General features: G+C 41.1%; 2 protein-coding genes across 5 annotated transcripts; both read right to left on the reverse strand.

Moving 5' to 3' along the window:
• Positions 1-78: 78 nt before the first annotated feature.
• Positions 79-10,000, reverse strand: LOC109644164 (endophilin-A2-like). Of its 4 annotated transcripts, XM_020109506.2 has the most exons (10): positions 9,659-10,000; positions 6,894-6,962; positions 6,508-6,724; positions 6,140-6,273; positions 5,748-5,906; positions 4,530-4,633; positions 3,969-4,102; positions 3,760-3,816; positions 2,773-2,971; positions 79-283 (listed from the first exon to the last, which is right to left on the reverse strand). In XM_020109506.2, exons 1-9 carry the CDS (start codon positions 9,701-9,703, stop codon positions 2,790-2,792), a joined length of 1,101 nt encoding a protein of 366 aa, XP_019965065.1. In that variant the 5' UTR covers positions 9,704-10,000; the 3' UTR covers positions 79-283; positions 2,773-2,789. The 4 variants fall into 4 exon arrangements, with proteins under 4 accessions (XP_019965065.1, XP_069367809.1, XP_019965057.1 ...); XM_069511708.1 differs by lacking the exon at positions 3,760-3,816; XM_020109498.2 differs by having other exon boundaries at positions 79-2,971.
• Positions 10,001-10,985: 985 nt separating this feature from the next.
• rorcb (RAR-related orphan receptor C b) lies at positions 10,986-25,537 on the reverse strand. The gene is made up of 10 exons (XM_020113376.2): positions 24,996-25,537; positions 18,728-18,813; positions 18,470-18,611; positions 17,389-17,910; positions 16,362-16,483; positions 16,045-16,177; positions 15,423-15,530; positions 14,659-14,769; positions 13,668-13,780; positions 10,986-13,572 (listed from the first exon to the last, which is right to left on the reverse strand). Exons 1-10 carry the CDS (start codon positions 25,000-25,002, stop codon positions 13,411-13,413), a joined length of 1,506 nt encoding a protein of 501 aa, XP_019968935.2. The 5' UTR covers positions 25,003-25,537; the 3' UTR covers positions 10,986-13,410.
• Between the last annotated feature and the right edge of the window lie 365 nt (positions 25,538-25,902).

A 25,902-nucleotide genomic window follows, 5' to 3' on the forward strand; every position in this document is an offset into this window, starting at 1 on the left:
CATGATTTCATCATTGAATTTAAAAGATAGTTTTGGTTGCATTGCTTGAATTTTCTATAAGGAGTCGGACACACGGGAGCCAAATTATTTAACATTTATTTGAAGAAGCAAATGAACAGCATCCATTCCCCTTTACATGATAACAAAAATGTACAATACACACATATGATTACATTTAGTATAGAGGTAAACCACATATCATATAGATAATCCAGGATAATCCCACTTTTAGTCTCCCCACAGTCACAGTTACAATAGGAAGGCATTGCCTCAGACGCAGCAGCTGTAATGAAGACACATGCAAAGCGGTTACACTTAAACACACAAAACGATTGTGCATAATAAAATAAAGCTTCTTTTACAGGCCTATAATACTTCTTTCATTTATATAGTGTTATAGAGTTGGGACACTTATGGGTATGGGTGCTTAACAAACCATCACAGGGCTGCAATAAATGTCAGTACGCAGGAGACAAGACAACTATTTCAGCTGTGACAGCCACGGCACACAAAAATTGATCTTAGCCCTTTGTTCCACGACATTAATCATCAACATTATACAAGCGACATAATGGCTCAACCTGAGCCCCTGACTCTCCGTTCCCCTCTCCTACTCCAGGCTTTAGATTTAGTATAATGAGGCACGAGAAGCCACACCTGAACCACACGGTAATTATTCAGCACAGCCAGACACTTCAGCCCAAAACATATCACGACTTACATATAGGAGACATGCAAACTTAACATTAGGAGGCACATACTATGATAACAAGGAGATTAACGAAGGGATGGACCAGGGGACCAAGCTCCAGAGGCATCATGGGATTGGGATGGGGGCAGATAATGAGAAAGGGGGTAGGGGTACTGGGGGCAGGTGGTGAATAAAGACTAGTTGGGGGGAGGGAGGGAGCATAGTCCACTGCTGTGTGCCTTTCCCTGCTGAAAAGACCTGTCTGTTCCGCTCCCACTTTAAATAGAGATGGGAGAGATGAGTGGGGTGGGGGGGGGCGGTCTAACAAGGCGATCATGACAAGAGGAGAAAGTTGGCATTTTTCGGTGAAAAGAACAAACCCTCGCAGTTCATAGTCATGCTCGTAAATAGGCTTAAATGAAACTCAAACCAGCCATTGTGTAGAGAGCGCACTCGTTATTAGTAAATTCTGAACACAATAATTGTGAGCGAGCGTTTTCTGTCAGGTCTGGTGCACAGTTTCAGCCTGAAACGTGAAGCAGCCACAAAAACAAGCCAAAACACATCAAATTAATTTACATGCTCCAACCTTTAGGTTAAGAGCACTAAAGCAGGAGCTTAATCCCAAATCCTGCAGGAGAAAATAAATCACAAGATTGAAAATTCACTGACAGTCGAGTTAAAGCCCCACAAAAACACTGTGACTGACACTGCCAGCAGCATCACTAGAGGCTGAGAAGACAGAGTGCTTATGGCTTTGGTGTAATGCAAATAGGTTAGAGTGTGGGAAAATCATGTATCGTTATTTAGTGAGCTGCACTGTGATGGAAACAAATGTCTGCTTCTGTGAAGTAAATAAAATGGAAAACATGTTTACATATAGTTAAATGATTCATTTTAAGGCATTTTGTATATAAGGCTGTATAAAATACATTTGTGCTGACAAACAGCAGCCATGAACAGTTTGGGAATGTGTGCAGCCTTTCTTTAGAATTAAGAGGGTGACGTGCACTGAAAAACAAAGGTTGAGGTGAAGGTAAATTAACTTACTAATAACAAATAAATGTAATTAAAAAGAAGTGTATTTATGGACACTGAGTCCTTCAGACATAGGCCCTCAAACAACTTTTTGGTCTGAAATAAACTGCGATTAACGATTATATTCGTTATCGCTTAATCTGGTGATTACTTCCTTGATTAAACAATGTTTGGTCCATAAAATGTTGATGCGTTTCCTGAACCCAAAGACGGCCTCCTCAAATCACTTATTTTGTCCACGAATTAAAGATATTCACTTTACTGTCATTAAAGCAGCAAAGAAACCAGAAAATAGTCACATAAAAAACGGAAATCAGAGAAATTACTTTTTCCATAAAAAACAAAACCTCGTTGCAGCCCTGATGTGAACACATATATATATATTAGAAGCCATGAGAGCACCTCGCTGACAGCTAAAAATCTGTAGCACCACCAGGTGGCAGCAGAGGATAGATTTGGACGTCAACAAGAGGCGGCCTGTCCTCCATGTTGAGGCCACGATGACAACAGTACAAATGCAGAGGCACAGTGGTGAAAAGTGGGGGTGTAGAAAAACAATGCTTAGAAAAATACATGCGTATACGCGCATGTGTGAAGTACCAATATGAGAAATACACAGAAGAGTTCATATTGTGGATATAAAATGGGAATATAAGAATAAAGTAGTTGCACTTCTTAGTGTTTGTGGATACTGCTGAACATACTACCGATCTTTATCTTTCTTCATCAGTCCTTTTGTAGGGAGTGTCGCGTACAAAGTGCACAGGTGCATAGAGATGGAATATAAAGACTCAGGATGTGGTATATGCACTCAGACGTCATTTTTCTGGTTGAACATCCATCCATTCTTACTGTCTTTAAAAATCCGTTTAATTTTATTATAATGAAAAAGCTTTGGTCAAATAACTCGTGGATTCAAAATAAGGTCCCTGTCTTGAGATGTTTACCTTTAATTACAATAAACAAAAGATATTTTTTGGTTAATGAAAGTCAACAACCCTTTTATCATTCCCCCTTTCCACCCTCTGCACTCTCCCTCTTGCCTTGCTGTGTTTCAGTGCTATATAGGCACCACCACTTCGACGTAGTTGTTGGGAAAGTATCCTGACTTTCCATGCAAGGTTCCCTCGAACCAGTTCTCATCGATTTGACTGACCAAGGTGATGATGTCACCCTCGCGGAAGCCCAGCTCCCCTTCGTTCTCTGGCTCAAAGTCATACAGGGCTTTACAGCATGGCTCGGCTGCAGAAAGAAACACAGAGAGATGCAAGGAGGGAGAAGAAGAAACAGTCAATCTGTGAGAAGAAAAATGTGCCAGTTTCCCTTGAACACAATTACTATATTCTCCTGTCAAAGGAGATCATAAGAGGAAGTGTGTCTCCAGTAGGTTTTCCAATAGGACTCTGGAATAGACCAGTGACAAGGGAAGTCATTAAAACATGGAAGGTTTGTAAGTTAGTCATCAGTGGAGGAGGAGGTGGAGGAGGAGAATCCTTCTGAAGCTTAAGATTCAAATCAAGGTACTGATACTATGTGTTACACAGTAAAACTAAATTGAGTCCGATCATTACTGCAGAGGTGAATTCACTCTGTAAAAAATAAACCCGATGGCAGCCAGTGATTTTTCTTAAGGTTCAGAAGTTTCAGTATGGGAACAGGTTGTACGATACATACAGTTCAGCAAAACCACACCTATGGGTAAAATGTTTTTTTATAATTGTTTTAATTTGGCTGTGAATTATCATTAAAATACAAGTCACAGATCATTTACAACAACAATAATAGAATGGTTTGCTAAAGCTTGTATGTCTCTACAGCTTGGTAAGACAGTGATGTTCAATTTGACGAGCCCCTGCTCGTTCTGAGATCCTGACAGACCCTGGACCCAACCAACACCACTCAACAATGTTAGTGCAATAGCTGACACAGACGTGTGCACCCCTCTGCCACACGCATTTGCAACAGAGTGAGTGAAAGCGAGAGACGCATTGTAGTTCTGTGTTAAGTGACAACTTCATCTATCCACTCACGTGGCCTGATCCTGACAGAGTTTCTTTGGAAGGAAGTACCATGATATTGTTCTGGAGCTGGTTCATGTCACAAAGGAAAGACACATCAGTCGTAAAGAATGATTTGACTTGCACGTATGCATTCTACGGTGTAAGTCTTGCACACATACACATAAACGTGTCCGAGAAAACTCACAAAGCTCTCACAAAATGTGCGGTGTAAAATATACCTGCAGAGTAAGCCGGAGGGCTTATTGCAGCAGGCGAGTATCCTCCGTTGGATGACTCCACCTCTCCATAGTCAAATTCTGGTCTGGGTTTGGGTACGTATTCACGTCTTGGGCGGTTCTGAGCGTCATTCACCCTGAATATGAAAGAAGACAGAAACATTACTGCGCTTACAAGTAGGAGATGCACCAACGCAGATGTTTACAAATGAAACAAAGAGATATCTAGTTTCTCGAGGCAATTAATACAATTACCAGTAAATTGTTAAAAGCAAAACAATTTTTTGTTATATTCCAAAGCAAGATTGATATTTTATGTCCTTAATGGAAGAAAATCATAATAGAATTGTCTGTGCCCACAAAAACCAACGATTGTTATCTAAATTGATATCATTCAGTAAAAAAAATGATTTGAGCTCAGCATCAGTCACTGTTGCTGTTTCACATTCATTACTTGTAATCAGATCGGTACAGAAAAGAAGGCTGAATCATCCCTCCTCACAAGGACACAACCACTAACATACAAAAGACATGTCATATTCACAAAGCAGTCATGGTGCTGACCTTTCTCTCAGTTTGTCAGAAAGCTCCTCCAGGACCTGTGCAGCCTGTTTGTGGTACTGCAGCAGGGACTCCACAAAGGAGGACAGCTGACTCACCTGCTCCACCTACGCACACAAGCACACAATAACAATTTTAGAAGGAGACCAAACATGGAAACAGCTCAGGTCTTTCCATAAAATGATCCACTGATTTATTGTTTGCATTCCATTTCTATTCATGTCTCTAATCTCAACCATTTGTTTATCACTAGGTCACTTTTATTTATGACAATCACATAACTCAAATGGCACGAAACACCTCATTATGACATAAACACAACTTAACAGGTTTAACTGGCTCACACTGAAGCACTACAGGAGAAAAGAATGCATGTTCCCTGACACATTCTGTCCTTTCGTCTGACTGAGAAGCTGTGAGCAGCGAGCAACATGCGTTTCCAATTGTAGTCACACATACAGATACAAACACAGGGGAGAGACGAGACAAGACAAGAGACAACAGGCCGAGAGATTGAGACTTAAAAATGATTGTAAAATAATTAAAGATGAAAAATTAAGCACTCTCTCTGTGAGACAGGCATAAATAATATTGATAATTATACCGTGAGACTCCTTACATAAACTTTGGGATGGTTTGAATTGTGTTTTATTTTTCTCAGGGTGGTCCCAGGACAGAGGTTAAAAAAAAAAGTGTTCTGGAGGCCGGACAAGCAAAAATATATTTGTCTCTGTAATAATAACATATTTATAATACGTTAGTTATATGATTATTGTGGCTAAAATAATTCAAAATAAGAATATTACTGGAATTAAAATAATCTCGATTACTATCAGTCAAAAGTAACTGTATTACGTGATTTTTTTGTTTTTCAGGCAGGATTACACAAAAACCATGAAACATGGTGGAAGGATTGGACATGGGCTAAGGAAGAACTTATACAATTTTGGTCCATAACGTTTTAAGGTGTAAATACTAGTACATATGGTTCAATATGCCTCCAGTTGTGTGTGTACCGTTCACCTAGTAAAATAACAAGGACTGTCTCACCAACTGCACACACATTTTAAATCACTCCATTAATCACGTGAATATTTAGTTGGTTCAGTGTCAGGTTTACAAACTGTTGATTAAGGTAATGAAGGTATACTGATGCATGTTCTTAGTGCATTAAAAACAGGTCTGACAGATCTTAGAGTGCTTAGTCTACAGGTCACTCACATCTGTTTCTAGCAGGTTATGCATGGAGCTCTCTGCCATCTCTTTGGACTCATGGAACTTCTCCAGGGACTGCCTGATCTCCTCATCTTGGATTTTACCTTGACGTTTCTTTTTATAATCATAGTCCAGACGACGGCCCTCCAGCTTCTTCAGGTGGTGCTGAGAGGGAGAACAAGTTGGAAATGGGAGGATGAGGTTTTTCAGATTTTCATTGTTTATAATCTTTTTTTAATTGGCATGCCATTAGAGTGATTCAAATACACATGCAGTTCAGCTTTCATGCATCTGGACTTAATATTGTTTTCATATTACTGCAGCTGACACAGACTGTGGAGCTCATTGGTCAATGCCTGGACTGTCCGTGCAGAAGCATACCAATGCTTTGATTCTACCTGAATGTCTTTGATATCCTTCTCAGCAACGGCCTGCAGTGGGTCAATAAAGTTCTGCTTCACATCGATATCCAGAGAGTCCTTGACCTCAGCCATCCTCTTCATGGACTCCCCTATGTCTACAAGAGCCCCACCTGCAGTGCACACACAAGCACAAACATGCAAAACACCAACATTAGACAGTCTGAGATATAATAATGATTATCACCTCTGTGACTAAGGGGGAAAACATGAACAACTACAAGTGACTATTCAGATTATTTCTAACCTATGGGGGAATGATACAATTGAATGTATTCAAAACATGCACCATTATATTACACCGCTGTTCCAAAGTTTCCTTCTCTCCCTGACACCACCATGCTTACCAAAGTTGGTGTCTTCGCCCATATCCCGTCCATACTTTGTCATGCACTCCCCCAGGAGGCCCTCAGGCTGTGGGTAGCCAGGACTATTCAGCTGTCCGCGCATTTTGGACACTGTGGTGAGCATGGAAAGCTTGGCTCTGGTTGCTGGGTTGGGCTGCAGATACTCCGATGTTTTATTAATGACTTCCACCACTGCTTTGCTGGTAATATCTGCTCTCTGGTGATACAAGTAGAGGAAAGACATTGAGTGCATATACGGACTTGTATGACCTTTACACTATTTACAAGTGTAGGAGATTTGATGGACAAAATTTTACAGCGCAACATATGAGGGGATTGTTACTCCACATGATCTATTTGTGTTGTTTTTAACAGTAATGAATTACCCTCTCAAGGTCCCTGAAGTCTTCATCCAGTTTGGTTCCCTCTGCACCTCCAACCTTTTCACTCATCAACTGTGATGACAGAGCAGACAGAGCAATGAGGCCGACTTCACTCAGCATGTTCACTTGTCTCAATCTATACACATATTTGCACTTCATCATGACAAACTGAATATTTAACAGTTTTTTCCTGTTAGTCTTCTTTTTTCCAAGTATCCACGTAGAGAGGGAGGTCAACAACAGAACTGAATTCCTGGATCTTGCAAAGCAGGATCTTGATGTCAAATGAGGTTAAAATTAAACCTCCCTTTTGCTGTTTCCAAACTTTAAGGGATATTTAATATCTTCCACTACTTTCTTTTTTTCCAGGAATGCTCATGTCCATGTTTTCCATCTAAACTCTGCATCAGGGAATGAGTTCTGCAAACTAGACTTTCCTCTGCACTGAGAGTCTCGATTCATAAGGAATTACACTGAAGCATTTTCCTCTTTTCCATCAGGTCAGCACACACACTGCAGTTTCCTGCACTTCAACCATATCCATGGATACTTTTACTAAACACACATGGTAACTTCATCTTGCTCTCTCACTCACAAATGCATATGCTCAGTAACAGATGGCACATACATTTTCCATTTCTCATCAGACAAACAAACTCTAAAGTCCTGCGCAGTTGTCTTGTCAAACAGAGACTTGTTGAGTGAGTGTGCGTGTGCTTCTTCATTTGGTGCAGCTGTCAGCTCCACATTGCACATAAAACCCTATGACCAGATGCATCACTCAATCTCTCCCCTTTATATAATGCACAGGCCTGGCAAGTGGCTCTTAATATATTCTAGGCACCTACGCTACCTGGATCATTGGACATAATCCAGCCCCACGCAATTCCCTAATTATCAAGTGTAATATACAGCATTTTAATTGCAACTGGAATCACACTCAGAGAGCATAAACCTTCAACAATGCCCAAGACACTGACAGAGGTGTTGAATTAATCCTTTGTTACCAGATGTGAAATTATTGCATGTGGACAAGTGTAAACTGAACAGCAAAAACTATTTAGAACCCTTTAGTTTCATGATTGCAAACAGGTGTTCTGAACAACACAACTACCAAACCTGCCCATCTCACTCAGACTAGGGTAGTTAATGTATTTGGAAAACTGTTGAAACTCATAACTACACAATGGGTTAAAAAGATGAAAGACTCAAAGGAAGATTAACTGATAAAGAATTCAAGATTTGGTTAACAGATGTTGTGAAGGTGGAGACAGGGACTTGTACTGGAGAGCCAAAACAAATATAACACAATGATTTAGACTACAATAAATGTGCACAGAGATAAACATCATGTGAATAAGACAAGCAGAGCAGCATCCTTCACAACTTAGATCAATAATTGATTCAATCAGTTTTTTCTTTTTACTGGTAATGGTATCAACCCAGTTGAGCAACTAACTAACACAACTGATTATCCTCCCTTCACCCGTCGTCTATCAGTCCACAGCCTGAATGCAACTTGTTGACCAGGCCTGAGGGACGAATGTTCTGCATAGGTAGGTACTACATTTTCACAGCTGAGAGCTCTACCATGTCTCCCAATAGTTGATTTAATCACAGGGGGATAGGCACAAAGCACAAAGAATGTAAGCTTTAAGATACAAAAGAATGTGAGATGCGTGTGCATGCAGATTCAGTGAGTGTTTTTCTTGTTGTACTGTCGACGGACTGACCACTTCTGTGTCTTCTGCTGTACTATTGGTTTGGGCAGAGTACTCACATAAGTAGGATTCCATTAGCCACTAAAAGGTACACACCCACAGGGCAGAAGTTATATTTCAAAAAGAGATGTTCAGGACCGGAAACACTTATAATTTAAAACAAGAAAAACAACTTTGTAGTTCATATGACAGTATGCAACACTTGTTTCTGATTTACATCATAGACCCCTTGTGTTATTCAGACATATGAACTGAGAGATAAACACCAGGACCTTGTTTGTCACTACACTGACCAGCTTCACAGGGGCGATCACAGGTCAGCCGACTACAACACAGGAAACACTTGAAACTTAGGAGATGGCAACATTGTCTATGAATCCTGCCACAGTGTGGTGTGTTATGTTGACACATGAGAACTATGGTGTCACCTCAACACAATTTGTGTTCAGACAAGTGTTTTGAAAACGTTGGGTAATCCTGCACATAACAAACACGATCATTAACACTTAGATCACAGCAAAACAACAAACACACGCTCCTGTAATCCCACACAGAATCAGAGGCTCCTTATTTATAGCAATAGAAACTTTACCAGGTTAGCGTCCATCTTTAAGTTTGACTAACCTGGCTAACCCTGCTGCTAACTAACAACTGACCTACTGGCGACTAAATTAAAAACACTTGAGGAAAATAAAATGCGTAAAGTCGGCTGTTAATAGCTAAACTTAACGTTGTTTGGACATTTACGCTCCTGACGTTAACTTGCTAACTCTTTTTAGCATTAGCTAGTTTTGGTGAAGGGTTAACTTTGACGTTACGTGTGAGCCCCAACACACACAACACAGTTTACTAAAGAGTTTAATAACACCACAACTAGACTTCTCAACGAGTTAAAGCACTTCATAGTGTTCAAACAAGACAACGCGTTTCTCGGTTTCTTTTTCGCGACGTTTTCCAGCTAGCTCGAAGCTAGCGCAGTTCAACTCCAGATACTGTCAGCTAGCCTGTTTAGCTATGGGCTAGCGTTAGGAGGGTTAGCTAGTTTACCTGGCTCGCTTTGTAAAACTGCTTCTTAAATCCTGCGACGGACATCTTGCACCGTCTGTGTTGTTGCCACCTGGAGCTCGGCGGAGGGGACGAGGTGTGTGTTTTATAATAGTCGATGTGAGTCTGTGGTTTACAAAACAAACAGCAGCAGATCGGCGCGACTGCAAACTTTGCACCGTGGATGAGAAAAACTTGCTAAGCAACCTCAGTTTCCTGGACAGGGCTGCGTGTGGGAGGCTCCATCCTGGTGGACTGAAGTGGGTCAACACACACGCACACACACGTTTGCACTCGGATCTTAGTGAGGACACTCATTGACATACACATACACTTGCCAGCCCCAGCCTTAACCATCCGAACTAAACGCCTTCCACTAACAGTCCACTGGAAAAGTGAGGACTGATCCAAATGTCCTCACTCTGAGTGTAGTGTTGTCCTCACAAAGGTTTAAGTACAGGATCACACACTTGTCTTTAGCTGCTACCTTCTTTGTGTTTGTAATAAACAAACAGCAAAACATTTTGTTCATTTTCTATTTGTAGGAAATTTGTAAAAGGTAACTGGTAATTTATAATAATGTAGCTCTGCAACATAAAGGGGTGGGGGTGTTTGAGTCCACAAAACACTTTTGGAGTTTCAGGGGTAAACAGTGTTGCAAACCAAATGCAATACAATTGAAGTAATAATGACCACTTCCTCAAATTTATAAAAATAAGAAAAAAAACATGCAGTGGCTCCATACTGCTCCTGTGGTGTCATCCAAGTGTCTGTAAGCCCTGATATCTATATTCGATTCAAAAGTGAGTACATTTACACCATGTTTTCAGCCAACGCAGTTCCAAAGGAGGATCACAGTGGACATTTATGCTAAAAACATGGTGTAAATGTACTGTTTAGAGTCGAATTTGAATCTCAGGGCTTATATACACTTTGATGACACCACAGGAGCAATATGGAGCCATTGCATGTTTTTTTAAAACATTTGAAGAACTGATATACTGTATAGTGGATCTGTTTTATTGCTACTGAATTATACAGGCAACAATTACTGGTATTGTTTTATGCCCATTCCTGACAGCAAATCCTAGTATATAAGAAGCTGCAGCCATTGAGTTCTTGATCGATTGACGTTTCAAATGAGCTGCAAATTAATTGGTGCTGATACATTTTTTGACAATCCATTAACAGTTAAAATGAATGGCATGGATAGAAAAGAGTATGCACAGTGTAATATTAGATGATTTTAGAGATCATCTGTTAAGTTAACATGCAGAGACACACTGTACATATTTGCTGATATGAAAGCAAAAAGAGACTCAGTGAAACATTTCAAAAGAAAATGAAACAATTTATTACATTCTTAAAACCACATATAAGGTATCCCATTGGACAACAATATATATCGAGCTGTGTGACTCAGTTACTTTTGGACTAGTAATATACCTCTTGTACATTTTGTCATACAGAGAAAGAGAAGGAAGACAAACTATTCTTTTGTTGTTTGTACCTTTCCTAATCTTTCTTCAATTTAAAAAAAAATAGATCACAGACTTTACAAGACAAAAAGTGGGGACACATAAAGAAAAAAGGTGGATAACGACTGACAAATCAATGAAAATCACAGCAAAAGAAACATTAAACCGAATAATGAAATTCATTTTTGAACTCTAACTGATTTTTTTTTTAATTTCAGCTTCTTAAATTTAATGTTACAATATTAGGACAAACGGGAAGGGCTTTGACACTTTGTGAGTAACATTCACAAAAATAGAACTAACGTCCACAGTGATTATGGTTATGGGTCTCATCTTAGGTGCAAAGGTGTGAGGAGTACAAGGCTAAAAGACGACACTGGTAATAAAGGGACGAGAGATCACAGCTAGCTCCCTGAGCGGCTAACAGCAGGTCCCCTCGGACTCTGCTCGAGAACTTCACAGCAACCCAAGTAAGACATGTTTTATTATCTCAATGCTTTTACAACCTTCAAGAAGTGTGTTACTTTATGTACATGACAAATCAAAACTTTTATGGGTGACGTTGCGTGACAGACGTGGAATAAAAGACAAAAGTAATCAAACAGACTGAAAACGGTTGAGTCTTACTGGCATTGAGGCCCAACTCAGGGGGGCAGCTGGTAGCTCTGTCTGGTCTTAGACTAGTGTCCAGTGAGAAAGAGGAAAGTAGAAGTGCTTGGTATTCTGACAAGTGCTGGGTTTTCGGACTAAAGGAGAGAGGAACAGCAAATGTACAAAATAATACAGTTGATCCAACCAGCAGGAGGGGTTTATGATACGCGTTTAGGACCATCATTGTCCCGGCCTTTTCCTTACTGAAACATCATGAGATTGATAATTATACTACACCTAGTCTTCTGACTGCTGGTTAGAAACAGGGGGCAGACCCTTGTGTCCACTTTTATTTTACAGTTCATGAAGTCATCTTTTGCCTCGTTTTCTCTTCTCCTTAGTGTCCTGTTTGTCCTCTTGTCTCTTTAGGCAGGGGCACGGGTGCAGCCACAGTGCAAACTGAAATTTCTCAGTTCAAATGCAAGACGACGGCAATGTTTTTCTCTTTGTTTTGCCTTTGATTGGGCACACTGCCTCCCCTGCTGTTTTGCATCAGCAACAAGTGTCCACCCCGTCGCTTGCCTGATGACCACACGTAACCCCAGCTGGGTTTGCACCAGGGGCAAGACGGGGTCTTTTGCCATGGAAACCTGAGAGTCCTTCAAAGAGAGGAAAAATAGTCCAGAAAAAACATTTGAGTCCAAAGAAATCAGCTATCCTTACGCATCCATCTTTTCTTTCCCTCCTTAACATCTCACTATCCACTCCTCTGCTTTCTCTCTGAACTGAACACACATTCTGACTCTCTCCATATACTTATATAGTCATCTATTTACATTCTTATTTAAAATATTTGTTTATAAATGTGTATATAAATTAAAGATTTTCTTCTTGTCCTGTCTCTAAGTGGCATTTTCAAGGAAAGGGGTGTATGGGACTGAGGTTTCTCATTGCATTACAAGATCCTACAAAAAAGGCAGCACCGAACACCGTCTAAATGTGTATGTGACTGGTTCTCGAATGATGTAGGAGGTCAGCCTAAGCCACGAGGCATATTGTATCTGTGTTTTCGTTTTATAGCAGAGAAAATGACGTGTGTTCTTGGTCCCTAAGTAATGGTCAGATATTGTCTGTACGAATACACATGTGTACCATACTGAGATGCTTTATTACAGAGAGAACTACTTACTGAGAGCTATATTAACTGCGAGACCTGGTGATCAATATGACTTCATTCTAACACGATGTGTCTTGGAGTGGCAGGGTCGTACATTCACGGTTGTTGGGTTCTGGCTTGTGCACTAGTGCTCATCAATGAGGTACATTCATAACTGTTTGGGTGATCCACAGCGGATCTGATCTTAAAACAAGTCCTAGAGCTTGGAGCTGTTTAATGCTATGCGGGCTGCTGTGCTGTCATTATTTTACAGTGTCCATCCGCTCGTTGTTAATGCTACAATATGCAGGGGACCATAAGCATGTGTGGTCTGTAGTGTAAGGTGCTTTGCCTGCTGAGAAAATGGAGGACTACTTTGGGATCATGGGAGACGAAGTATTACAAGTCCTGGATTGTCTCTTAACTGCTGGTTTTTGAGCTTCAACATCTCTATCCTTCTTTGTCGCTCCTTTTGCTTCCCTACCACTTAATACACACTCTCCATCTCTCTTGTGTGTTTATCTATCTGTCTAGCTGTCTGTGGAGTCTGGCAGAGACATCTCGCTGCCAAAAACCTCCCGGTACAGTGGCGGGAAGCTGTAGGCGGTCTCTGGGTGGACCAAACGGAAAAACTCAAGTTTGTCGATGTGGAGGTTACAGATAGACTTCATTGTGGGCAGCTTGGATATCATCTGTGGGGACAGAGGAGATACAAAAGGTAAATGTCTGTGTCTGTCACACAACTGTGCATGTTAAAGAAGTAGTAGTTGCAACTGTTTGGCTTTACCTTGTCCAGTTTCTCGTCAGAAGTACCGCTCTTCTGTAGACTGTGCTGCAGAGCCAGGTAGACTTTGTCCTGGAGTTTCTGAACCTTTTGGCCTTCTGTCAACCAGGGTCGATCTACAGGAGAAAAGTATTTACCTTTAACATACAGTTTCCTCTGTTAATTTCTCCTTAAATAGCTTTACTGTTAAAATCAAATGATCATACACCATGCTGTCTGTATTCTGTCCGTAATTCAACATTTAAGATCTTTATTGTCATTCTGCATTAATGTGCAAGAAAAACAAAATTACAAAGTGTCATCCTCAAATCAAATTGTTCCTGTTATAAAGATTTACGAAGGAAAATAAATTTGATAATGATCAAAATATTAATAAAATGTAAAAATGAGCAAAAGAAGTAGATATTTAAGTTCTTCAATATAAGTCAATAAAACACAAGTCCAAGGTAACAAGAGTGCAAAGAACACACATTAGCATTAAAGTGACTGAGTATGCTTGCTAATATAAAAAAAATATTCCATGTGTATTTAAGTGTTAAAGTGTTTACGTATTTAGGTTTATTTGATTGATATAATATGATCTTGACAATGAGTAAAATATTCAAACCTAAGGTGATAGCCTTAGTGACCCCCCACAAATTAAAAAATTACAAATGTGAATAATTTGATTCTCTAAACCTTGTAATTCGGAAACACGTGTACCGCTAAAAAAATACAATTTTTACAATGCAAAATCATTAAAAGTATATCAATCTGCAATAGTGGACTGAAAACCTACATATGTAAGATATCGAAAACAAATGGCATATTGTTTAGAATGTTTATGTTGAAAATGGAAATCTTTTAGTCAGTGTGTCTTTCTTTAGCAAGGACAAAACAGCACTAAATGGAACGCTGTTATTCCATAATATAAAAGCTGCTTCCCTCTTGACCATGTTTGTGTTTATCAAAGTATTTGTGGTCGACAAATAAAAAGAGAAGAAAGAATATTCACCTGGGGAAAGAAGGACGGCAGCGCTAAACAGAGCCATCTCTTCATCAGACAGCTGTAGACGGGAGAGTCCTTTACCAAGGTCGATCACTGCACTGACCAGGTCATCACAACCTGCAAAAACACAGAATATCGTTTTAATTCACCGGCAAAAACAACAGTCTGAAGACTTAAATGGTCCTTAAAACTACAACTGATGTAGGAGGTACTAGTATGTAATGAGCTACTGTAGTTGACAATGAAAATACCAAAATTTAAAGATGGACGGCATGACTGCTCCCAAAAGTGAAGCCAAAGTGTCTCAATCACCACCTGGTGGCTGGCTGCAGTATAGGTTATAAATCCTGCCTCCTCCAAGTTAATTGATGTGACATGCACCAAACTAAAAAGTCAAAGTACACATCAAATATAACTTAGGTTTTAATAAGTGATTTGATGCAATGAAAATGTGGTGAGACTGAAACTGATAAGATTGTCTTACAGAAACATTTTCAGAATAATAAGCACAGTTATGCTATTGTGTTATTTCATTGCAGACGCATCTGTGTCAATAATGGATTGAGAACAGTGAGAGCCCTGGCATTTTCATACACAGCTGGTGTGTTCTGACAGTAATTAGTGCACAGTGCAAATGGAAAAAAAGGCGTAACACTTTGCAGCTTACATAAGGGACAGGATGTATGAGATGCTTTAATGTGTGACCCCGTCAATTATCTGAATGTCTTAGAGGTGACACAATTTACATTCCCACCCGACCTGCTTCTCACCAAGTGCTTTGAAGAACTGGGCCGGAGCGAACTTTCCGTTGAAGAAGATGGTGCTGTTGTTTACGTTGAAAGCTCGGCACATACGTATCAGCAGCACCTCCAAGCAGCCTGAAAGGTCAGCCACAGATAGAGGCACAGACATAGAGAGATGGAGACAGAAGAAGAAGGAGGAGGGGAAAGAAAGAGAAGGTCCAAGATACTCCAACATGCACAAAACACACAACAAAATGTTTTAATAATTTTTTTACCCAGATTGGCACACAGCATATATGACATTTTTGAACCATTATTTTTATAAATTCAAAACATTTACAGAGTGCAATATTATTTTCAAATCAATGTATTTTATGTCACATATAGGTGTTGAACAGATACAGAACATAAATGCAAATTTTGTTTCCAGAATTGTACAGTTCTCATCAGGTGTATGAACCAGGTGTGACATATTAAAACAAATGAAAAGATGGCAAAAAAAAGGCAAAGATAGAAGGTTGGAGACAAAGCAGAGGAAGGAACTGAAGTTAGCAAGTTTCAGAGAATGAATTCCTTAGTTTCCTTTGTATAAATGAAGTATGTTGAAGTGTGAAGTATTTATTGGGAGTACTTTAGACTGTGCACTGACCTGCTTTCAGCAGTATTATCTGATCGTTCTGGCATAGGTCCATAAAGCCAGTGATGCGTTTGGCAAACTCCACCACGTACTGGATGGCGTTGGTGATGTGGTGGGCACACTGCTGCCACATCCACTCAGCTGACTGAAACAGTGACACAAACAGAAATACACAATCAGATTCACTGCGTGCACAGACAAAACAGATATCTTCAGTTAAAGATATTTAATCTCTACCCAACAACAAGATGTTTTAGAAGCAGACAGGAGATAGTATTAATAAATGTCACTGATGATTGTGACAAACAGCTTTGGGCTTGATCACGTACCTTGTTCTGAAAAGCACGTGTTTCCTCAGGAGTGTATTGTACCCAGGTGAATCTCTTCATGTCTTCTGCGCTGTACTGACACGTCTCTAAGTGAGACTTAACGATACTCTGAGTGATGCGCTCTGTGGAACAAAATAAGCACAAACGTCAGTGTAACTTACACTGATTATTTTTGGTAGTGGTAGGTTTGAGAGACAGCGGCAGAGTGTAACATGGGTGTGGTTTACTGCACATATTCACAGATTAGGGCAGTAGTGTGATCTTGAATAAGGAACTAAAGAGCTACTGGCTCATCAGCTTATTTTAGCAGAAGTTAGCATCTCCTACACCTCCTGCACTCATTATATCCAGCAGCCGCAATATTAACCTATGGCCTCAGAGTCCCTTTTAAAGCCGCCTTTGTTGTTGCTGACATCCATAAAGATGTAAAATAAAACACAAATGCATTCTTCCTCAAGGTCTCCAGACACCAGCTCTGAAAAATGTTTTCAACCTCTTAAAAATAAATAACGCTTCAGCTTTATCTCTTTATCTGCCCATGATAATTCACACTAAGTTCCCCAAGAGCCAATTGTCAGATAATGGTCAGGTAATTAAAAAACAACTAAATAAACACTACACATATAACATTTGTATAGCAGTTTATTCCCTGTAGAGGAATTTACTGAGAAAGTCTCTTCTCTGTCATTGATTTATTAGTTATGATTCATTCTGTTGTCTTCTGTTATAACGTCTACGCAGTTTCAGTAAATGTTTCACAATAAAAGGATTTATGGTCTCTGAGCTGCTCAGACAGTTTTAATGTGAATCAGTTTACAAAAGTGTTTAGTTTGCAGAGCACAAAGCAGGAAGTGAAAAATGGGAGCAATATGACACGTTACAATTTGTCTTATATAATATCTTGCATGAGGGCCTGTTTCTCTATTAAGTTTCAAAAAGGCTTGCTAATATCCACTGCGAAATAACTACTACACACACTGTATGTACAGTGGGTATAAAAATGATGTGATACTATATTGTTTCTCACCAAGGTCTGATATTGAGCAGTCATCAGGCAGATGGTCCAGCAGTGTGTGTCCCAGCAGCACATGCGTGTGAGAGTGTGTGTGCAGGAGCTGTATCCCAGTGCCGTCCACCCCGTCCAGTACAGACTGCTGTGGGGAATTTTGATTGGACAAGGATGAGGAGGAAGAAGAGGAGGACGATGAGTTAGAGGTGTTGCCGGTGCTGGTGCCCCCGCCGAGCAGCTCCAGACTGCAGTACTCGCTGGCCTCCTCTGGGGTCAGTGGCAGATCGAACAGGTCAGGCAACGCTGCAATGTCGTCCAGGTCACTGAGGGTGGAGCTGGATCCCCCGCTGCTATAGGACCGACTCAGGCCCTCTTCACCATCCTCCCCACTGCCTCCGCAGACTCCATCTTCCCTGGGTAAAGAAAGAGTGGTGGAGCCTTCGCCTCCAGAGCCCACACACTCCTGGGACTTCTGGTGCTTCTGCACTTCAGCGTAGAGGCTGTCGCGCTGCTTCTTTGACATACGACCAAACTTCACGGCTGCAGAGAGAAAAAGAAAATACATTTGGTTTTAGTAAAAAGATTAATCTCAACTGTAACTACACACTGTATGATTGAAATGTGTTTGTTTTCTTAAAACAAATTGTATTTTTTGTTTTCGAATTTGTGCAGGGAGATCTCCATGTTTCTGTAGTCAAAGCAAGACCTTCACATCTGTAGCTGTTACCTCAATCTAACCGTGAGATATTCCTGTCTCACATAAGATTCCTTCTGCCACCTTATCTGCAAGTACTGTATGTTCCTGTTTCTATATCCAGTTTGAATGATGACAGTCCACCACCTCCTCAGTCTATATACCATATTTGTTTTCTCTCAGCAGTTCACAGAACGTGTGGTGAGCTCTGCTACAACAGCTGATGTGGAACATTACTGCTGAGGGCTTCAAATTCTCCTGGTATCAGCTTTAAATTAAAGACACACACACACACAGGAGAAACCTATCTCCACTAAACCTGTCATTTGGAAGTCAAAACTTCAGTTTTACTAAATGTTGTGGTTACAGTAGGTGTGTAAAGAGGTTACAATGCGTTGTGTTTACCATCTCTGCTCATGCCCAAAGCCAGACACTTCTGTAGTCGACAGTGCTGGCAGCGGTTACGGTTAGTTCGGTCAATCAGGCAGTTCCTCTGTCGGGAACATGAGTACATGGCATTGTTCTGCTGGCTCCGACGAAAGAAACCCTAGACGAACACACACACACAAACACACACACATACTGTCGATGAGTGCCTGCACATTTTAAATAAAACAGGTTGATTAAAATTTAGGTCCGGTAGCCTCTGGGTTTCCTCCTCACCTTGCAGCCTTCGCAGGTGATGACTCCATAGTGGATTCCTGAGGACTTGTCCCCACAGATCTTACAGGGGATGACCTCTATCTGAGCTGCAGGACAGAAAACAAGAGGGATGGGAGAACGGTCAGAAAGCTGCAGCCTCATGTGTCTCAAATTAATGTAGAAGGCTACAAATCAAATTCAATTCAGTTTCCATCATCTGCTCAGGATTTACATCTTTGGCTTGAGTCATATAGTAAATAACTATACACTAATACAACTCTGTAACATGATACATCCATTCAGACAAAGCACTTTTACAGAAGCCCATATTTGGCATTTATTCTGTGCCTGCTTCACTTTGAGGGGAGTCAGTGGGACTTCTCTGAACTACTCATTCAATCCAAGATGTTGTACAACTTTGATTGTGACACGTCTACAAAGCGCTACAACTGTTCTCAACTTGTTCATATGCAAAGAAGGCTTGGTTCCTCCTGAAGCGACCATGGGTTTGGTTCCGACCCAGCACTTTACTACATCCCCCCATTCTCTCAATCTCATGCTTTACTGTCCTGTCGATTAAAGTGAAATGACCAAAAATATCTTTTTTGTTCTCAACTTGTAAATAATATTCTGAACCCTCCTCGCTGTGAGCTCTGCTTTAGAAACAGCTGGTTGTGTTGTATTTATCAGTGTTGACGTGTAAAATTGAAGTCTCGTTTTCTATTGTATGTATTTCTTCCTCGTTCTTTCTTTTCTAGTGTTACCCAGTTAGTCATTTTCAACCCTTAATATTTTCCATTTCTTTGTCGCCCTTTGGACATAGTAAATTTACAATGCTTATGATAAACAGTACCAGTTAAGTCTGACAAAATAGGCAAATCCTTATGTGTTATATATTGATTATTTGATATAAAGTGTGACGTGTAACAGATTGTCCTTGCTTGAACACGTCATCCTTTTATTACTTTTTCCTTGAACCTAATTATTTCAGGCCTCTCCCCTCTGTTCCTGCCTGCCTCTGTTGCACTATCATGTTGTTTTCTCCGGCTATAATCCTCGGCAAAATTACAGTCGCTCCTTTGTATCTTCTGTTGTCCTTGAAAAAGGTTGCCCCATGCTTTTATCTAGGCACAGTCGGACTACTGTCTCTCCCCATGTACTCTGGGCTCAATAAGAAGTCTATTTCCTGCCTCCAACTGATACAAAATGCATTTGCAAGTCTTTTGTCATGTTGCACCTCTCCTTGCCTCCTGTCCCTAGGAGGCCTTAAGTTTCAGATTTTAATGTAATATTTTACTGGCAGTGTTAAAGGTTTCAGACAAAAGCTCCTGTTCACAGATTTTAATGTAATATTTTACTGACAGTGTTATATACCTCCTGTTCTCCTGAGGTCAGTCTTCTTCTTAAGACATTACCTCACAATCTCTTGATAGCAAACAGCACTAACTTCTTTCACCTGGAGGCTTTTAAGACAACCTTTTCTCCTCAAGTCTTTCCTGTCTCTCTTTTACGATGCTGAATGACCTGTGAACTCTGCTGCGTCGTGTTAGTAAAACATGTGACTAACTGAAAAGCACTAAGAAATGTATTGTTATTATTGGCTAATTATCAACACGGTGAAGAAACTTAAAACCCATCGGTGCTTGAGTCAAATCCTGCACTTTGCACCCGAGTGTGATAATGAAAAAAAAACCAGAGTGTAATTGCATCAATTAAGTCATATACAGTGTATTTATATATATATTTTTTAATCTTTTTCTATTGATAACAACAACCTTGCAGACAAACTCTCCCACAACAAGTACAAGAGGAGATAACTTGCTGTGAACTGTGTTTGTCTGCAGCCTTCATGAGGCCCCTATGAGGGAACAGAGTACACAAACAGATAGGGAATCACATGACATTCGCACATATAACAAAGACTCCTTCTTTCTCGATTGAGGGGAAAAGAACAACAGCAACTATATCTTAAGATTGTTGCTTCTTAGCCTTGCCGTCTGATTTACTAAAAATATGTATTTGTGCCTCCTTTGTTGTGTTGGGACGATGTGTGGAAAACCACTGATTAAGGGGGAATTACTGCACACTTGGGTACTGGAAAACACAAATTTCCAGCTCCTTAGACGCTGCAGTCAACCGTCTCTCTCTGCTGAAACTGTAACTAAAATACTCTAACTGATCAGGGCAGCTGCAGGCATGCAATGGAAAAATATCTCCCTCTTCCCCCTGCCGCCCTCCCTTCCCTTTTTTTCTCTCAGGTTCCCTTCCACCCCTCCCTCATCTCTTGATTATATAACTCTAGTCTGTGAGCATTCCTCACAACACTCATTCAGGGCTCACTCTAGCAACACCAAGAGCCCGCCCTACGCCGGCTCTCCCCTTTCCCATTGGTTGAGCACTGTCCCGGCCTACTCTGCATTGGCTGCGTCATCTGTCGGTCGGTGCTCCGGCCTGTCAGCTCATGTGGACATTCTGTCCTACTGACACACTTTCCCACTGCAAGGGGAGAGGAAGGAGGGAGGCAGGCAGGCGCGATCCCGTCTCTCCGCAGATCAGTTTTAAGGTGGATCTTGACAGAGCTCAGACTTCCCCTATAAAACATTTCCCTGAAGGCTCATTAGTTGCATTCGAAAATTGGCCTGTGTTATGTAAGAGCTAAATGAACCAAGAGAGGCTGCGGTGATGAGGCTAGAAAAACTGCACTTACCAGTTCAGCTATAACACAAGACACAGCTCTGATTTAAAATGAAGTCTATGTCTGTATGTGCTGTTGTTTATGCAATATTCCAACATTGTTGTGTGAGAGAAAAAACATATTTCATGTGGACACTAACGACCCTTCTATACCTGGCCACAGTGCACTTCCAAGCAGACAAACTCAGGACTTGAATGTCAGCTATCCGGCCCCCTCCCCTCTCTTTGACATTGAGCTTCTGCTTCAACCTGTTCTATTCTTGTCCTGTGCTGGGAGCCAGAATTACACAGATGCCTCGCCACCCACCCCTGCTGCTACAACCACACATTCATGCTCCCTCACTCTTCTTCTCTTGACTCTCCGCAGATATCCGAACGCAACCCACAGACAGTAAACTGAGATTAATCTCCTTAATGGTCCTTCATTTAATGTAATTTCATCTTTTATAACCTGATGAATGAAACATTACCACACAGTTAAACCAATTATACACATACAAATAATTAATAGTGCAGAAATTTAACAGAGACAGCTTGGGTGTGTCACTGAACCAACAGAGACAGAAAAACTATGGCTGCAAGTAACTATTATGTCTATCAGTGATAGAATTCTGTTGTGATTGTTTCCTCTGAAAAAAACATGAAAAAAGAGAAAACAAAGGTTCTGGAGCCAAAGGCAACATATTTAAACTTTGGACCAACTGTGTCTACAACACATCTGTATTCTGTTTATTATAATATGTGACTAATAATATAATTATAATTTTCAGTACTTTTTGCGTCAATAGTGACATAAATGATTGTCAGAAAATTTCCCAAGAAGTAGTAAGCTGTATGTTTTGAATTAAATAAATAATTGGCAACAATTGTTGTGAAGCTAAATACCCAATGAAAACAACCTACTAAACAAACATGACAAATTCAATAGTAGCAGTAGGAGCCACACTTGTCATTCCACATTCAATGGCAAACAAAGAAAAGGTGTTTGACCAGCGAGACCGTAACTTTGTGTGGCACACCCAAGGCCTTTTCACAGTTCAATTCCCTGCATCTAATGTATTCTCCAGTCAGGGTGTCAGTGGTGTGACGAACCAAATAATGAATTTTAACCCTCCACATGTGCACAAATCCTCCCTGCACGACGTTTGAAAACAGTTATAATCAGGTACAGGTTGTTTGTGTTATTACGTGAGTCACGATACTATGCAGACAACCAACCGATCAACTCAGATCTCAGTGGCGTGTTTGAATGTTGTTCATGACCTGCTCATAAGGAGATTGAGCATGTGGAGACAGGGAAGCGGGAGCCTTGTGTGCTCGGGCTGTGTACGTCTTAGCAGTGCTGAAGCACTTGTTGTGTCATGCCTCACAGTTGGGTGTAGCTCTACAGTTCAGCACGGAGATGTATCACAACAATACACTGCTGTTGGATCTTATACTTCTCTTTAGCAATTATGTTCCATGTGTGGCAACGTTTTTCTATATTATTTGAATATTTAAATCCCCATATTACTCAGTTAACTCTATCATATTCTCAGATACGTGACAAAAGCTTAGTTGCTATCAGATCATTTCACTGATTCCACTTAATACCTTGTAATAATCTTTTTTTTCCCCCTCCCCGCTGATGGTCTTCCTTCAAACAGAACAATGGAGTCTCAACTGGATGTACACAGTCTGGCTGCCAGAGCATTCAAATCAATAGGCTCTATTTTGAAAGATGCAAATACCAGTGGAGGCCAAGTTGAGGCCCACAGAGAATGTGGGGGGATTAGAGAGCTAAGAATTTCAGAGGCCTCTTCCTGCGGGTGTCAGTGTATGATATGAGTCTCATGATCTCTCACTGTGTTTACACATTATATACAAAGTGCGCTCTTCTGTCCAGGAAGTGCCCAAGGCCCAGACATCAACAAAAAGTCTTGTCAATGTGCCAAAACATCTGAAATGACTCTTTAAAAAAAATGATGCATGATTTCAAATGTGAAGAAGCGTGTTCAAAACCGAGGCTTAAAGAAATAAAATGCTGACGCTCTTTTTTTGTTGAGGAAATGGTAGGTTGAGTGACTAACCCACATTTTTCACAGCTATGGGCTAAGAAAGGGCCACGGTTTGTTTACCTTTGGATATCCTGCCAGAAAGGGAACCTCCCTCGATCAGAGGCCCCCTCTGCTTCTCTCCATCCCTCCCCCTTTTTTAGTGCAAAAATTCATCTCTTTCCTCCCTGATAAAAATACAGACTTGCCTATAATCTCTTTATCTATTCTGTAGAACAAAAGACTGTAACATTGGCCATGCTTAGACCAAAAACCAAGAGATGTAACAGGAGAGCAGAATCAAACAGAGCAACGGAAAAATACAACACTAATTATTAAGTGTGATTGATTAATTGATTGATTTGTAAATGTTTAATTAATCAGTAATGGATGCAGGTAAGTTAAAGTTTTAGAGGTTGCAGCCATGTTGTGGATCTGCATGGAAAATAAACATTTCGAATAAATGTGATTTTCATGTTACATTTAAGTCTATTTGAGTAGTTTGAATCAATCATTGATTTATGATTCTTCAGTTTGGATTCCACAGTCTGCTTACAAACAGCCTGCCTTGTCAATAACATCCATCTGCTGCCCCCAAGTTCAAGTTCAGCCTGTGTCAGGGGCCGTCACTCAGCCGCCTGTAACCCGCACATGGCTCTACACGTCCGGGCCGCGCGGCGCTTCCCACAGTCGCTCGCCCTCCCTCCGCTGCCCATGCTGTATAATGCTGGGTGACATAACTAGGTCAGTGGAACAGCCAGGTCCCTCTCTCCCCTCTGTACGCTCACACTGTCGGCCATGCTGGCACAGTCACCACACCACAACACCAGCTCTCAGCCTTACCCCAACACTGCCCACGTTCACTTATTAATCAACCACTAAATACAAACTTTAACAACTCTCCAGGAATGTTTTATCCTAAAAAAGAAAAAGAAAAAAAGGAATCTGATGGTTCAGTGTAAATGAATACCAGGAAAATTGCTTTATTTACTGTTTTGTTATGCAAATGGATCACACTAATTGTCTGTTTTCGTTTTTAAATTCGTCTGACGAGAAACCTGATAAACCCGACTAAGATCTCCATTACATAATTCTAGTTTTGGTTAACAACAAGCTCCCCTCACGCCCCTCCCTCCCCTTATTGCATAACTCGAACATGGATCCCCTGGCACATTTTACTGAAGGACCCACAGGTGCGATGTGACTCCCATTTGTCCAAAAACAACACCTTAGTGCGTCTCTGCAGCCACTTTTCCACTGTGCACACAGTTGAAAGATACTTTTTTTAATAATAATATATATCCCTAATATGATCAGAATGGCCCCATGTCTTTAAGATTGCATGGAGTTCAGTGGAGCATGCAGCCCCGGGAGCTCTGTGCACAGATAATCCAGTCATGAGGGATTAATGGGCATTTGGAGGAAAACAGGCGCACTTCAAATCCCGTGTTCTCACACAAGTGGCTGCACAGGACAGTTCGAAAAACACACACACAAACCGCGACGTTTCCTCCCCAAGTTCAAGTAAACAGATGTGTTAGGACACACGAAGATCCACTTACCTCTCATGGTTGGTGTTTTCTTGTCTCTAGATCAGGGCGAAGAAAAACTCGACTACATGTGGCGACAGTAGGTGACAGGACCGAGGAGGAGAAAAAGCGCAGGAGCCCGAGGACGCTGGCTCCGTCAATATTCACCTGGTCCCGGCTGCAGCTTTAACAAAATAAGAAGACGAAGGAAGAAGAAGAAGAAGAAAAAAAACCCGTAACTCTTCTCCTTCGCTTTTATCGCTCGGTGAAGTCCGAACAGAATAAAAGAGTGCAGGAAGTTGCTTTGGATCGCATCCTAAACGCGCGTCTCGACGCACAGGACGAATAGATTTGGATCAGCTTTCTTTCTGTTTTTCTTTTCTGTCCGAATAGTTCCACGGTGGAATAGTGCTGGTGATCGGCGACCCCCCCTCTCTGTATGCGCCTCTCTCTCTCTCTCTGAGCTGTGATTGTCCGCCTGCCTTCCTCTCAGTCTACCCTGCTAACCTACTTTCTCCAAGCGTGGACTCTCACATGATCTCACTGCCGACAGCTCCGCTCACATCACTGGCGGGAGCGCGCCGTCGGGAGCGAGTTTAAGGTGGCTGCTGGCAGATAGTGAAGAGACTGTGCTGCTGCTGCTGCTCACTTCTTCTCTCCCAGTGATGAGACATTAACTATTGTACTTCCAACAGGCGACAGGAAGGTACATAAAAACCCCACAATCACTTCTTCTTTCAAACAGACACCTTCTTCTTCCACTTCCCTGACCTGGCAGCAGCTGCAGCCTGCAGCCCATGAATCCGTCTTTAAAGGGATTGTTCACCCCAAAAGGAAAATTCACTTAATATCTACTCACCACTATGACGATGGAGGGGTGGGTGAAGTGTTTGATTCCACAAAACACTTTTGGAGTTTCAGGGGTAAACAGAGTTGCAGC

This window comes from Paralichthys olivaceus, chromosome 16, assembly GCF_024713975.1.
Source record: "Paralichthys olivaceus isolate ysfri-2021 chromosome 16, ASM2471397v2, whole genome shotgun sequence".
Lineage (NCBI taxonomy): Eukaryota > Metazoa > Chordata > Actinopteri > Pleuronectiformes > Paralichthyidae > Paralichthys > Paralichthys olivaceus.

What these genes read in the sequence shown, in the direction of transcription:
- LOC109644164 (XM_020109506.2), bottom strand. Translation starts at nt 9,703, where the DNA reads ATGTCCGTCGCAGGATTTAAGAAGCAGTTTTACAAAGCGAGCCAG. An exon ending in AGTTTTACAAAGCGAGCCAG is followed by an intron (nt 6,963 to 9,658) that starts GTAAACTAGCTA and finishes CTGTCATCACAG; the next exon opens with TTGATGAGTGAAAAGGTTGG. An exon ending in GGGCGAAGACACCAACTTTG is followed by an intron (nt 6,274 to 6,507) that starts GTAAGCATGGTG and finishes TGTGCACTGCAG; the next exon opens with GTGGGGCTCTTGTAGACATA.
- rorcb (XM_020113376.2), bottom strand. An exon ending in TTTGGGCATGAGCAGAGATG is followed by an intron (nt 17,911 to 18,469) that starts GTAAACACAACG and finishes TTCTCTCTGCAG; the next exon opens with CCGTGAAGTTTGGTCGTATG. An exon ending in CACGTGCTTTTCAGAACAAG is followed by an intron (nt 16,178 to 16,361) that starts GTACGTGATCAA and finishes TCACTGTTTCAG; the next exon opens with TCAGCTGAGTGGATGTGGCA.